Source organism: Pteronotus mesoamericanus, unplaced genomic scaffold (assembly GCF_021234165.1).
Source record: "Pteronotus mesoamericanus isolate MK-2021 breed Mesoamerican mustached bat unplaced genomic scaffold, CSHL_Meso_final contig_169, whole genome shotgun sequence".
Classification (NCBI taxonomy): domain Eukaryota; kingdom Metazoa; phylum Chordata; class Mammalia; order Chiroptera; family Mormoopidae; genus Pteronotus; species Pteronotus mesoamericanus.
Window position 1 is genome coordinate 3,890,988 of NW_026555068.1, and position 15,118 is coordinate 3,906,105.

A 15,118-nucleotide genomic window follows, 5' to 3' on the forward strand; every position below is an offset into this window, starting at 1 on the left:
CATTGAATTGAAAGCAAGACTGCCACGGACCAATGAGCAGGAAAGAAAAGGGGTCACTTTATCAGCCAAGGATTGATCATAATTACCAAGGGAAAATAGTCGCTCCTACACAAGTGTTGCACAGGGACTATGGAATCCAGAGGATTCACGAAACATCTCTTACTGCTCCCATTCCTGTAAAAATCATTGCCTTAGGTTGAGTTACCCAGAAGTGCCTGGGCTGCATGATTTATTGAGGGCGTGCCCTGCAAGGAACAACCTATGTGGAAAGGAAATAGGCTGTGGAAGGGGACGGCGGGGAGCATGGACGTGGTTTCAGACAAATCTAGCTTTAGCACATACACTGTGCCGTGGATTTTCCCCTCTCGAGGCAAGGGCAAGGGCACTAACTTTTTGTCCCCTAATCACCCCTTTGGGAATTGGTACCTTCTAAATGAAGCTGACGGCATTTCTCTGCAGAAGAGGGCGGCTGTGAGCGGTCAGCAGCCCATACTCACAGCAGTGGGGGATAGGTACGGTGCCTGGAAGAAGGGATCTGCGCAGGGCACACTGCACCTACTAGATCAACAGTGACTGCCACAACCCAATAAAAACATGGTCTCTTCTCGAAGGAACCAGTAGAAATAGATTGAAATTGTAGATGCAGGGATAACTGATAAGGCAGATTCCCTGAGGAAGCCAAGGCTATAGGATTCTCAGCACAGATGAAGATTTTGGCCTTGAACAAACAGGATCCCCTCTGAAACTAAACAGAATGAAATTTGTGTAAAATTAGGTTTAGGCAAATCTGCAAACAAAGGGTGAAGAAATTATAAATTCATCTAAATTTTCTTGATAGCCATGTCTACAGTATCTTAGTGGCTAGGAAGGTAATATTTAAAAAGCAGTTTAAAAGAGCTTAACATCTGGTAAATCATCAGATATTAAATAGTATAAGGCCCGTGGAACAAAGGAGGGGTGAGGTCAGGGGGCTCCCCTGAGGAAGTGTTACCTCAGAAGCAAAGAATTAGCCCCTTGACATTGGCAGTGGTGACTGCTCTTAGCAGAGCAAAAGTGAGAGCACACATGAATGCGTGAGGATGACAGAGAACATGCCTCGCTGAAGAAGCAAAAGAAGTTTTGGGTGAGGGGTGGTAGCAAAACACAAGGCAGAGCAGTAGCTACACGCCAGACATTAGCACAACTGGAAACCATGACAGGGTTTTAAGAATACATTCATGATCAGATGTTTGGTCTTGATATATAAATAAGGCCATGATGTCCCAAACTGAAGGAGTTTAAGGCTTGATGGCCTTAATCTTCTCAGTAAAAGGCAAAGTCATCTGCCTCACAGTGAAAGTAAGCACTTGAGAAAAACGACCAAGGCTTGAAATACAGTTGACCCTTGAACAACATAAGTTTGAACTGCCTGGGTCCCCCTACAGGCAGGTTTTTTTTCAATAAATACAGTCACCTTTCACACCCACAGATTCAACCAACCACAAATGAAAAAGTGCTTTTGCATTCCCCACCATGCAAAAATTATTTCCCATCTGCAGTTGGTTGAGTATGTGGATGCAATGGACTGACTGTAGTTATGTTTTGGGGGAGTCAAAAAGTTCTATGTTGATTTCCCAACTTTGCAAGGGTTGGCATTCCTGACCGCCATACTGTTTAAGAGCTAACTGTAGTTGGTGAAAGGATCGGAGGTGGATTAGTCAAGAGCCCAAATTGATACTAAAACCTGGAATTGGCTAAGCATCAACCTGCACAACAGAACTCAGCCTCATGGATATTCACTGAACATATATTTAGTGCACCTATTTCAAGCCAGTCACAGCATCCAGGAAGAGGCACCACAGGATGCGACCCAGGATCTGTAATTTGAAGAGTGGATACAGCGATAGGAGAGAGGCAAAGACACTGAGCATCTGAGTGTCCAAGCACAGGCTTTGGCATGAGTAGGAAGTGGAGTAAGCCCAGAAGGTAGACACACTAGGAGAAAAACGTAGATGTAAAAGGAATAAAGGTCTGTGAAGCTGAAGTCAGGGAGAAGAGAAATGAGGAAACTGCTACAAAGAACCAAGCAGGGAGTGGAGGGCAGCAAAGAGGCTGTGGCAGTGAAAGTTAAGAGGCTGCATGTGTTAGTTTTAAAACCTTGAAGCGGAAGGTAAAAAGTATTATCACATTTAATACAAATCACTGATGTGAGTTCAAGGAACTTGAGGCCAGATGCTGGATATCTTACATGACCTTAGAAGTTGTCTTCGAGAACATGAGCCAGACTGAGAAATGTTTCCAAATTGGGAAAGGTCTCCAGTTAAAATTTCTCCTCCTCAAGTGTGTCTTGCTAGCATCTCAAAAGTACGGAAGGAAGATACTACACCAAGGGGAATTTATTTCTTCTGGCCTCCGTTCCATGATCTTGAAGCCTCACTGAGAATCTGGGCCCCTGGCTCATGTTTTCCAGATGACAGCTGCTAAGTCAGGGACAAGAGCCAGGCAGCTCAGATTCTTCACAGCATCAGAGGCCTTGAGGAAGAAGCTGCTGTACTAACAAACTCATGGATGTTCTTGCTTATATGCCCACAACTTGGAGTGCCGTGGTGTATCTCTAGCCGCCTTCTGCTGGAAAGAAGATAGCAAATAGAAACTCAGGCTGACGTGAAAAAATTTAAAAGTTGGGTAGCAAATAGCCACAAACCTTATGTTGTATTCTGGTAAAAACACAGAGGCAATCTCAACTGATTAGCATCTAAAATACATCTAGCAGTGGCTGCTGTGACTCACTGGGCTGAGCACCGGCCTGCAAACTGAAAGGTTAGGGCACGCGCCTGGGTTGCAGGCTAGGTCCCCGGTGGAGGGGTTGAAGGCATGCAAGAGGCAACCAGTTGTTTCTCTTGCACATCAATGTTTCTCTCCCTCTCTTTCTTCCTCCCTATCCCATTCTCTAAAAATAAATAAAATTTTTTTTAAAATTTCCACTCATGTTTAAAAAAATAAAATAAAATAAAAGACATCCAGAGTTCCCTTACTTAGCCCCTAGATTTAAAAGTTTAATATACAATTGTTACCTACTAGAACACTAGAGAACCAAAGATTCAGGAACAAGTGTACAGTTTTGTTTTCATTTTTGTTTTGGTAATTCCAAACATAAATTTTTAAAGACCATATAAGTCATTTTGCCATTTGAAAATTCCTGCATAAACTTTGTACAATAAAATCAATAAAATAATGAAGAAATATATGAGACAGCAATCTGTGACCTACTCCTTATAAGATAAACGTTATCCTGATTGGTTAAACTCAATTTTCTATATTCTTTTCTACAAAGCCAAAAAAAATTTCATCACTGAGCATTCCTGGCCTACAAAGTAATCGCAAAATGAGGCTGTTCCTGTACATAATCAGAGGACATTAAGTAGCATCTCTGGAAATATAATGCTTCCATGAGTGCTAATACAGTAGCTATATCACAGAATGACTGAAGTAAATGCACTGAAATTTACATAAAAATATCATTGAGGATATACCTATGAAACAAAATCAAATTCTTAAAAATTTGAGTAAAGGTAAAGGTATTTAATGTTGTCATTTTTAGCATGAAATAATAGGCAAAATAACATAATAAAAGTGCTTGGACATTAATGATTTGATGGCACCGGCACTTTGCATTGTGTTCCTTTGTGCTTGCCCTTTTTGTTACCCTAAAACTAGCACACTAAAACAAACAAATAAATGTAGCACACAAACTCACTGCTCACTTTAAGATTATTTATAAATTATACATTATACTTTACATGTAATCACAAACAGTAATGGTATATATTAATATTTATTTTTTAAAAAATGAGCTTTGAATCCTTAATCTCTTGGTTTTAAATGGAAGCTATCAGTGGGAATAGAATTTCTAAAATTTTTGTCTACCAAACTTGGATTGAAGACTCTAAAACTATTCAGAATCGACATTTTGGTATATTCCTCCTATTGGGCAAATATATCCTGCTTCCTCTGGCTCTTAAGTGAGGCCTCCCTGCACCAGAGCACGGAGATGAAATTCGTTTCCCTTCCCTCAAATGAAAAACAAATCCGGAGTTTTTGTGAAAATGACATTGATTCTGGTTGGAGGAGATCACTTAAAATAACATATTTTCCTGTAGGTCACACGTCCACAACATTGTAAAGCCCTTGTTGGGGCGGGAACAACCTTTGCGGCTCCCGCAGGATGGAGCAATTCTTAGCACCAATTACTACTGCAACTGCTCAATAAATGTCTACTGGAAAAACCAGCGAATAAAGGCGCAACAGTAAAATGTGGACGTATTCAGAAAGGACACAAAGCACCAGGCCAAACGCCAGACATCGCATTCGCCCCTGTACCGAGCACCGTACCTGCGCCCCAGATTTTACTCGTAAATTTACTCCCGGGGGCTGGTCTCTCAACCCGGCCCAGGCCGACGGGGACCCTTCCCGCCGCCTTCGGACTGCCCTCGGCTTTTCCCTCTCAAACTTCTTCACGGGCTAGTCCCAGGAACCAAGCCTCGGAGAAACCCAGAGACCGCTCGCCATCTGGGACTGCCCGACCGCCCGACTGCCCGTCAGCCCGCGCCTCTCGACACCTGCCTCCCGCGGAGAAGTTGCACAACCCTGAGAACGGCAGTCTAGAAACCGCGGGCTCCCGCGCATGCTCTCTGGTTTGACCAGGGTCTCGCCAGAGTGAGAATCCACTTCTCCAGATTTTGGAGGTGACCTGGGAGAATCGCCACAAAAACACTAGTTCCACAGGAGGAATGAGGGACCTTGGCGGTAACTGAGGGCAGAGCAGAGTAGGCCGCTCACAAAACCCGGAAAACTCTTCCCGATCCACTCTGTTGGCGTCCGTGCCACCCCAGACATGCGCAGTAGCCTACCCGGCGGCGGCGGTGGCAGTGGCGGCGGCAGCGCCGGCGGTGGCGGCGGTGGCGGCGTCTCCGGAGCCGGAAGGTTCGGCCACTTCAGGCCGGCGGCCAGATACCTCGTGGGCCATGTCGGCCCAAGGCGACTGCGAGTTCCTGGTGCAGCGAGCCCGGGAGCTGGTGCAGCAGGACCTGTGGGCAGCCAAGGCATGGCTGATCACGGCCCGCAGCCTCTACCCCACCGACTTTAACATCCAGGTGAGGTCAGGCCCTGCGTGCGACCGCGGCTCGGAGGTGTGAGCTTCTCCCAGCTCCTGGCTGCGCCGGGTTAGCCGTCTCCTGCCCTGCCTGCCCTGCCCTCTTCTTTCCCGCTTCTCTTTACCTCCCCCCGCCCGGTTCTCCCACACCTTTCACAAGCCTTCTCCCCGGAGAGGCCAGCACCTGGCGACCCATCAAACCCCACTGGAGGTCGGGGCTGGTAGGAGTCGTGGCGAGTATTACGCTGCTGTGTGGCCAAGACAGCACATCAGCGCCACTAGGAAAGGCCATCGATCGTTCATTCATCGTGATGGCAGCCATTTGTTCAGCGCCTGCTACTTTTAAGACAGGATCCCCCTAACCTCGGGAACCCAGGGGTTATAAGTGAGCCTGAGGTCACCAAGTGATACCTTAATCTCAGGCACGCCACTGCTCAGCAGGATGGGGGCGTGCTTTGTGAAGGCAACAAATTGGTACAGGGGGCGAGCTTCTAGCGGCCTCCGCGGAGGTGGTGACCCGGGGGGTCTGATCTGTGTTGCAGTATGAGATGTACACCATCGAGCGGAATGCGGAGCGGACTGCCACCGCGGGGAGACTGCTGTACGACATGTGAGTGGGGACTCGACTTCAACTCTTACTGCACTGGATCTCTCCTGAGCTTTTGTTTCTGTCTGTGAGGTGGGCACTGGGGGAAGAGCTTCAAGTTCACCTACCTCCCTGGGGTCTAAAGCTTACTTAGATAGCAGTCTAGTGCTTCTGTTAATTGCTGACATGCCTGCTGCAGAGGTCTTCTTATGTTTCTGGTTAAGACTTTGCTGTCCAAGGATTAGTTTATTTTTGAAATAATGGATGCTCTATGTGAAAGTTAAAACAATACTGATATGTACAAAATATAAAGTGAAAGTCCTCCCTAAATTCAGTCAAATTTTGTGTGTGTGTATATACACATATACACAACGCATATAATAGGTTTTGGTGGGGAGGGGATTACAAAAGCAAAATCATAGTAATTATTCTGCAGTTTGCTTTCTTCACCCTCTGGGATGGATTCCTTTTCATGTTAGTGGGTAAAGATCTACTCATTCTTCTTCATGTCTGCGTAGCATTTCATCACCGCTCTCTTATTGGTAGTTTCCAATTATTTGAAATCATAGTGTCAAAAGGCAATTTTGTAGCCCTGTTTTGGTGTTTTGCCGTTGAATAAATTCTACATGGATTTTCACAGTAAAAGGTATGCACATTTTAAATTACGATGTACTGTCAGATTACTCTCCCCAAAAATAACTCTTCCAAATTGCATTTCCACTAACAGTGTATAAAAGTGCCCATTTTTCCACACCTTTGCCAACAATGGATAGTATCAGACTTTTTATCAGATTTAAATTTTTGCAAGTGTGATAGAAGAAAATGGTATTTTGCAATTTTTAAAAAATATGTTTCCATTGTATTACTAATAAAATTGAGCATATTTTCAAATGTTCTCTTTGGTTATTTGTATTTTTTTCTGTGGTTTGCCTTTGCCCCCTTTTTCTTTGGGTACTTTATTTTCTTATTGATATTTAGAAGTATTTTACACAGTATGATAACATCTTTTCACTTAAAACCTCTAAAAACTTTTGTGGGTACCTTCATGTTTTTCAATTAGTTTTTCTTTTTATATCTGTGTTTTGGTTTGTTTTGGTACATCTATGTATTCACTTGGAATAAAGAAAAATGTGTTTCTATCCAAATGCTAATGTTCTTACTTTCTTTGTTGGATACTATGCAGAATCTGACATTTTAATTTAATGCATTCATTTTAAAACTAGGTTTGTGAATTTCCCAGATCAGCCGGTGGTATGGAGAGAAATCAGCATTATTACATCAGCATTAAGGAACGATTCACAGGATAAACAAACCCAATTTTTAAGAAGTAAGAATGGAATAATAACTTAAAGGTGTATAAATTACCATCTCTGGAATACCAAATTAAATATAGTAATTTCACAAAACAGCCATGTCTGTAGTATTGGTACCAATATGTATGTTTTAGTCTTGGCAACTAAAGTCTATACAAATGATGTCACTTGGTCCCTGAAGCATTTGCTTAGAATCCTGTAAGCTTCCTTAAGGGATGTGGATTTATCAGTTAGCCCAGGGAACTGAATATATATTTTTTGACAGGTTTTACAGTAATCAGAAAGCAACTGTAGATTAGGCAGATCTTCACAAAACAGGAGACAAACTTTTAATAATTTATGACCTTTCTTTAAACCTTTATTCTGTGCTGGTTGCTATAGCCAATCAAAGATTTCAAATTCTGGATTAAAAAGAAAGTAGACAGTTTATGTCATTTCAGCGTAAACAAGTGTATGTTCTATATCTTGGCCAGCGACAAGCACTGTTGTGACCTTTCACATATATCATTCTTATCTTCTGGGCCCAAAAAGGCCTTTTATGGTCATTCAGCATACATGTCGTGCCCAAAACCATATGACCCAAAAGCCTTCCAGGTTGTAGGTGAAACCAAACAATAGTGATTCTTTATATAGTATTTACTGTTCTGTATATAAAAATGCCTTACTTTCACTTTTGCTTCAGTGTTCTTTCTGAAAGAAACTTTTAAAAATGCAATGTATTGTGTACAGGTTTATTTGAAACTCTTCCTGGCCGGGTGCAGTGTGAGATGTTACTGAAGGTGACGGAACAATGCTTCAACACATTGGAACGATCCGAAATGTTGCTTCTACTTTTGAGACGCTTCCCTGAAACAGTGGTACAACATGGGGTACGATTTGATCCTTTCCTTTTCCTTAAGAGGAAATAAGATTCAACAAATTCATCAGTATGTTCAGGAGCTATAGTGGGTATTATTGTAAGGTTCCTCAGAAATTCTGAGGAACCTGGATGAGACTGAATTTAAATCAAGGAGTTTTGGTCAGTAAAGCTAAAAGGATGTCACTGTTACCAAACTATGCATTTCCAATAGAAGTTGTCATGTAAGGAAACAGTCACTTATTTTTGACAGTGCTATTTACTTGCAGTCTAAAGTACAGTGAAATTTTCTTAAAATAATCTTATTCCATTGTATTCAACAATGTGTTTGAATTTTAATGAGAGCCATAGTTTATCTTCTTAACAGACATGTTTTTGATGTGCTTTTGCCCTACGGACACTGGTTTCTTTCTATCTGTGCCCTTTGCTTATATCCATGATAATTGAGTGCAACTGGCAGGCACTGGGAAGTGTTAGGAGTCTCCTATTCTCTACAGATCCCTTAAGGTAGACAGTACCCACTTTATAGAAGAGGAAACTGAATCTTAAATATGTTAGTAACTTCCCATAGCCAGCAAGTGGGAGAGTCGGCACTGAAATCCTTGCTGCCACTGCCTAGCTTTGGGTGGTTGCTGGCGCTCTTTGCCATTCCTTGGCTTGCAGCTTCGTCATTCCAGTTTCTGCCTCCATTGTCACATGGCTTTCTTCCCTGTGCCTCTGTGCCTCTGTGTCTTTACATGACCTTCTTATAAGGTCGTTGGATTTAGGTCTCACTCTAACCCAGTATGACCTCGTCTTAACTAATTGTTCCTACAAAGAGCTTCCTTTTTTTTATTAGGTAAAATCTATATAAGGTCACATTCTGAGGTTCTGGGTGGACATGATTTTTTAGGGGGTCACAATTCAACCCAGTACATTCCCTGATCATTACTTGGACTTTAAACCTGCTATGCTGTGTAATGTTTCACACTGTCCTGCCCCAAGCTTGTGCACCCCGGGTGGTCACAAGGAAAATAACGCAGACATCTTGGTGGGTGTTTATAAGCCGACGTTCAGTTGTTCTGGGGCATCAGTAACGGAAAGGAGACCTTTAAAACTCCAACAGTTCTGTCCAGCCTGCCACAAGCTGTGTCACCAGCTGCTCCAGGCAGCCCTTGAAGGTGATCCATTTCATCTACATAATACTCTTGATGTATATAATGAAGTTAGTTTCCACATTTCTTAGAAAATCTCTACTCTCTGTTATCATTTTAACTCTAGTTCCAGTGCATGCTTTAAGCTTCTTACACATTTCGTTGGCATTTTAATTTTACCAGTTCAGAGGGAAATAACCCAAAGTGGTCTGTGGTCAGGGGAATTTGGGGTTCCCTTCTAAGAGACTGTGTTGATGATGTCCTTTTGTTTTTTAGTCTTTAAATGAGAATATTTATTTCTCGGGGAAGCTTGAATATACAAACTATGTAGTAAATTTAAAAATACCCTGTTTTTTCATGTAATTCTGGCATCTTAAACTGTAACATTTAAATGATTAAATGTACTTTGAAACAGGTTGGTCTTGGGGAGGCGCTGCTAGAGGCTGAAACTATTGAAGAACAAGAATCTCCTGTTAACTGCTTTAGAAAATTATTTGGTAAGAAAAATTGTATTTTGTCTTAATTCATTCTGGTAAGTAGAATATGCTGGGGTAAGTATCATTTAACAAGTCAGGCCATTTGTGGAAAGCAAAGCAATTTTTCATTTATGGAATTTAAATCTTTATTTATTTCCTCAGTTCAGAAAGCATTTTAACAACTTCTAAATTTTTATTATGTAATGTTTGATATCTCCAAAAGAATATATGTAACTGTATAGTTAAGTATGAAGTTTATATATATTTTTGAAGACTTTATTTATTTATTTTTAGACAGGGGAAGGGAGGGAGAAAGAGAGGAGCGAAACATCAATGTGTGGTTGCCTCTTGCACACCCCCTACTGGGGACCTGGCCTGCAACCCAGGCATGTGCCCTGAGTGGGAATCGAACCAGCGACCCTTTGGTTCACAGGCTGGCTCTCAATCCACTGAGCCACACCAGCCACGGCTGAAGTTTGATAATAAATAAATATCTGAATTACCATCCAATGTAAGAACTAGAACAGCAATTTTCAGTCTTTTTCATCTCACGACACATACAAACTAATTACTAAAATTCTGTGTCACACCAAAAAATATATTTTTTGCCTACCTGACCAAAAAAATAGGTATAATTTTGATTCATTCACACTGAGCAGCTATTGTTGCATTGGCTGTTGTTATTTTTCTATTAGACAGTTGAAGGGAAAAGAGATCAGTACCCCTGACTAAATAGTCAAGTATTGCATGTTTTAAAAATTCTTGTGACACACTGGTTGAAAGTTGCCTAACTAGACCCTTACCCACAATGTAGACTCTGCCTGTGTTTCCTCGCTGACTTCATCCACTCGTGTGCCCCTGCACTGCAATTTTCAAGCAAATGTGCCTTAAGTGTTTTTCCCCCCCATACATTTTAGGCACTATAGTAAGTGAACTTGAAAATAAATGTTATTTTTGTCAGAACCCTAGGATAGAAAGACAACTTAATCGGGTATTTTCTCATTTTCCTCTTCAACAGTTTGTGATGTCCTTCCTTTAATAATTAACAACCATGATGTTCGATTGCCTGCCAATTTATTATATAAGTACTTGAACAAAGCAGCTGAATTTTATATCAATTATGTTACTAGGTCCACTCAAATAGAGAATCAGCATCAAGGTAAGTGAGAATGTCCTACAGTTTTGTTCAGACAGACTAGTGAAATTGTAAAGTCAGAAATCCTTATCATTCTGATTATCCTCCTCTGGATACACACCAGTTTGATCGTGCTTCTTAAAGAAGGTTTCTAGAAAAAAAATACTGCACTTAAGAGATGAGACTTTTCTGGAACCAATTCTACCCCTTAATTAAAACAATTTGCTGAACTGTAATGTTAGTACACCGAGCTTTATACATTCATCACAGCTCAAAAGTCACTTCCTACTATACAAATGGCCAGCTGTGGGTCCTTGAACAAAACACATAACATGTTGAGATTTTGTGCTGTAGCTTTTTGAATGTGGAGTCAGACTTCCTTTTTCTCTAGCAAGTACCACATAGATAGTTAAGTAGTAATATTAATTATGTTATTTGCCAATTATTTTTTTTCTCACATTTCAGGTGCCCAAGAAACATCTGATTTATTGTCACCTAGCAAACGTAGCTCTCAGAAGTACATAATAGAAGGACTGACTGAAAAATCGTCCCAGATTGTGGACCCTTGGGAGAGGTTGTTTAAGATTTTGAATGTTGTTGGAATGAGGTGTGAATGGCAGATGGATAAAGGAAGACGGTGAGAAATTGTTGATTTCTAGAATTGCCTAACAAATCTTTGATAGCATAATCTCAGGATCCTAAGAAACAAAAACACTTTTTCAAAGCATCCCTTTGGGCAAATTCTGTAACATGCAGTATTTATTGCAAAAGAGTGTGGTTTTTCACTCTATTAAAAGATTCCCAGCAGAAATATGAAGTTTTAAGATGTTGAATTTGAAGTACTCTTTGGTCTTCAGAGGAAAGAGAAACTGCTTGGCATGTTTATGTTGTAAAATCTTGGTCTGATCGCTGCTCTAATTCAGAACGAGAATTTCCATCCATATGCAGACAATAAAGAATAGTCGTACATGCCTAAAGCTACATTTGGTAAATGTGATGGTTCTACTGGGGCATTTCTCTAGACCTTTTGTTGACAAGCCCAGAGTAATTAAATAAGCTTTATCATTCTTCAACTTTCAGAAGCTATGGTGATATTTTGCATAGAATGAAGGATCTCTGCAGATACATGAACAACTTTGACAATGAAGCTCATGCAAAATATAAAAACCAAGTGGTTTATTCCACTATGTTGGTCTTCTTTAAGAATGCATTCCAGTATGTCAACAGCATACAGCCATCTCTCTTCCAAGGTTGGTTTGAGAATTTTAGAGTGTCCCAAAATACTGGCCTCTGTGGAGATGGTGGGAAAAATGGAAATGCTTTAACATTGTCCTTGGATCCAGATAATTGTGGGGTGGTGCCAGTGCTTTTCTTAGTTATTGTTAGTTTTTATGTAAGTACATTGTCATTAAAAATCTCTATCAAAGGAGGTACAGGTACCATGCAACTAAATACAGGTATTGAATGCAGCAGACATAGCAAAGTATTGAAATAGATTTCACGATGACTGCAATACACAAAGATTTTTATTTAATAATATATATACATGTAAATTCTGGAAAGTGTGAAAAATAGAAATGTGAGTATAAAATCTCCCATAATTCTTCCAGTATAGCACAGCTCTCATTTTTGTATATTTCCTTATAGTCTTTTCATATGTTACATTTGTTTGGAATTTGTAACCATAATGAACGTGTAACTTTGTAGTCTTAACTGTTTTCGGTAATTTTATGATTTTTGATAATTGTAAAAAATCTGTTGATACATAAGAACAAATATGAAAAAGGAATTTTGATTTGTAAAGTATATCTGTGTAGTCTTTTTTTCTATACATACGTACTTGTTTGTTTTTCTAATTGGGGTCACACTGAACGTATTTTTTAACGGCCTGTATGTTCACATGAAAGTTGAGTAAGCTTCCACCTGATATTACATGTTCTTTCCTTGCATCATTTTTAAGTTCTGTTGTTTTCCCCCATCCATAGGTCCTAATGCCCCAAGCCAAGTTCCACTGGTTCTTCTGGAAGATGTATCAAATGTGTATGGTGATGTAGAAATCGATCGTAATAAACACATACATAAAAAGAGGAAACTGGCTGAGGGAAGAGAAAAAACCATGGTAATCTTTTCCAGTATGATTATTAACAGATTATATGTTTATGGTTTGTAAGAAATGAATATTTGTAGAAGATATCTTTGGAACTAAATTGATAAAGCTTAGGTCTTTTAATTATAAAATGTAATTACTGTATAAATCAGTGGTTCTCAACTAGAGGTGACTTTGCCCCTTAGGGATATTTGACAATATTTGAGGATACTTTTGATGGTCATGGCTGGGTGGAGAAGGGTTGCTGTGAGTATATAGTGAGTAGCGGGCAGGGATAAACTGCTAGACAGTCTACAATGCACGGGAGAACCCCCTACAGCAGAGAATTATCCAGCCCAAAAGGCCAGCTGTGCTGAGGTTGAGAAACTCTGTATAAGTTATTTATTTCTCTTTGGGCTGAAATGAAACCAGACAGGCCACATTGGCCATCTAGAGCAGGGTGCTGTGGTGCGTACTGGCTTCAGAATGGCAGGTGGCAGATGTTCAGGGCAGGAAATAATTATATCCCAAGGAGAGATATTGGAAAGGTTTTTTGAAGGAGGTCAGATCAGCCTTGAAGGACATATGATTTTGTCATTTGCAATTGAGACGTAGATTTTATCAAGAGGGGACAGTTTGCACAAAGGTGCGAGAGGCTAGAGAATGTGAAGAACCATCAGTCTCTCTTGGCCAGGGAGCAGGGCTGTGCAGAATCCCAATTTCCAAACTTCTTTAACTCAGAGGAATTCTTTCTGTAAAATCTTTAGTGGAAGCTTAATGTGTAACATGAAAGCAGAGATGTAAAGGGCCAGGTAGTAAATATTTTAGGCTTTACAAGCCACAGGCTCTGTTGCAACTACCCAGCTCTGCTGTTAGAGTGCAAAAATAGCCATAGACACTAGTAAACAAATGACATGCCATGTTCCAATAAAACTTTATTTACAAAAACAGGGTTTGGCCTGCAGGCCATAGTTGCTAATTGCTGCTCTAGTTGAAATGCCCAAGGGGAGCCTGGAGTCTCATTCACTTCTTTTTCCCTTCCTCTCTCCCTGTTTCAGTCCCCTTAACCCCTGTTCCTCAGTCCTCGAGGAAGGTTTTATTAGGCCCTGACAGGATGAGCCATGTGCCTTAAGATCACTTTGACCTGATGTCTCTATAGAATATAAAATACAGAATGGATTGGAGCAGGGAAGATGTAGCCATTCTCAATGCTTGTACTTATTAACCCTTTTAACAAACTAATTTGTTTCCTCCCTCAGAAAAATGCACACATGCACGATACTGCCCATAGTTTCAGAGGCTGCCAGGTGCTTTGAAATCCAACCAGGAACCCTGTGCAGGTTGAGAACTCTGTGCTCACAGGCTTCCCAGATGCCCTGTGATTCATGTTTTTAAAAGATCACTAAGGCTGTGGAGAGTTACCCCTCGTTTCCTGGTGGGGTCGCTGTCCTTCTGGTTTCTGAAGGAGTGCGGTTTATTCAAGTAGTTCACATTAAGACGTCCTCCTCCCATGTAGAAAATGGGTTGTATATTACTAGCTTTAACTAAAAGCAGTGAAACACCCCCATTTAATTTAGGTATACATACCATGGCTCCATCCATCCATTTCTCTCTGTGTCCTACACCTCCTCCCTGTTGAGCCACCCCAGCCTCTCTCCTGGATCCCGGGAGCTGGCGTCTTGTCCCCCTGCTTTCATTCATATCCCCGCACTCTTCTCTGTCCAGCAGCCTGGCTGATCTTTTTAAAACAAATCAGCATCACTCCCCGGCTTTTCCACCTCTGACAGCTGCCCACCGCACTTGGAATAAAACCCCAACTCTTCGCTTTGGCTTCACGGCGCTTCCCGAGCAAATCCTTGCACGGGGCAGGCACTTTGGACTCTGCTGCCGCGGGTCTCCGAGCGGTCCCGCCCCTCCAGCCTCGGGCCCTGTTTGCAGAGGGCTCTAGGGTTGGCATGCTTTTCTCTGCCAGGCCGGGTCCTGGCCCTCAGCCCTCAGCCCAAATTTTCTCCCTCGGAGGCCTCCCTGAACGCCCATCAAAAGGAGCCTTCAATTTTCTTTGTGTTACTGTTTTAATTCTCTGCTTAGCCATTAATTGCTGTCTGTTCTTCTTGGTTGGTTGGTTTGCTGTCTGTGCCCCTTCGCTGCAACATAAGTTCCGGGGAGCCAAGGACACTGCCTCTCTTGTCCACCTCCGTAGCCTGGACATTGGAACAGTGCCCGAGCCCCAGCAGGTTCAGAGCCGGAGCCCCAGCTGGTGTAGGGGAACGTCTGGTGAGCGAGTGACTTCTCACACTTCCCTCTCAGGCTTGGCGTCCAGGCGGTGGTGGAGCTGTTTAAACCTTCTGGCGTGTGTTCCTCCTTCCCTTTTTCACCTGCCACTTGTTGTTTCCCAGGCCCTG

General features: G+C 41.7%; 1 protein-coding gene across 3 annotated transcripts in view; it reads left to right on the plus strand.

Annotated features, from left to right (window-relative positions):
• The first annotated feature begins 4,888 nt into the window (after positions 1-4,888).
• The window catches only part of INTS10 (integrator complex subunit 10), a 29,268-nt gene continuing 19,038 nt past the window's right edge, over positions 4,889-15,118 (plus strand). For 2 of the 3 annotated variants that reach the window (XM_054565927.1, XM_054565928.1), the window contains exons 1-9: positions 4,889-5,132; positions 5,674-5,741; positions 6,941-7,044; positions 7,760-7,899; positions 9,435-9,516; positions 10,514-10,654; positions 11,096-11,267; positions 11,711-11,880; positions 12,616-12,749. In XM_054565927.1, coding sequence (XP_054421902.1) covers positions 5,004-5,132; positions 5,674-5,741; positions 6,941-7,044; positions 7,760-7,899; positions 9,435-9,516; positions 10,514-10,654; positions 11,096-11,267; positions 11,711-11,880; positions 12,616-12,749 — 1,140 coding nt within the window. In that variant the 5' untranslated portion in view covers positions 4,889-5,003. The remainder of the gene's footprint in view (positions 5,133-5,673; positions 5,742-6,940; positions 7,045-7,759; positions 7,900-9,434; positions 9,517-10,513; positions 10,655-11,095; positions 11,268-11,710; positions 11,881-12,615; positions 12,750-15,118) is intronic. The other variant, XM_054565929.1, reaches the window with a different exon arrangement.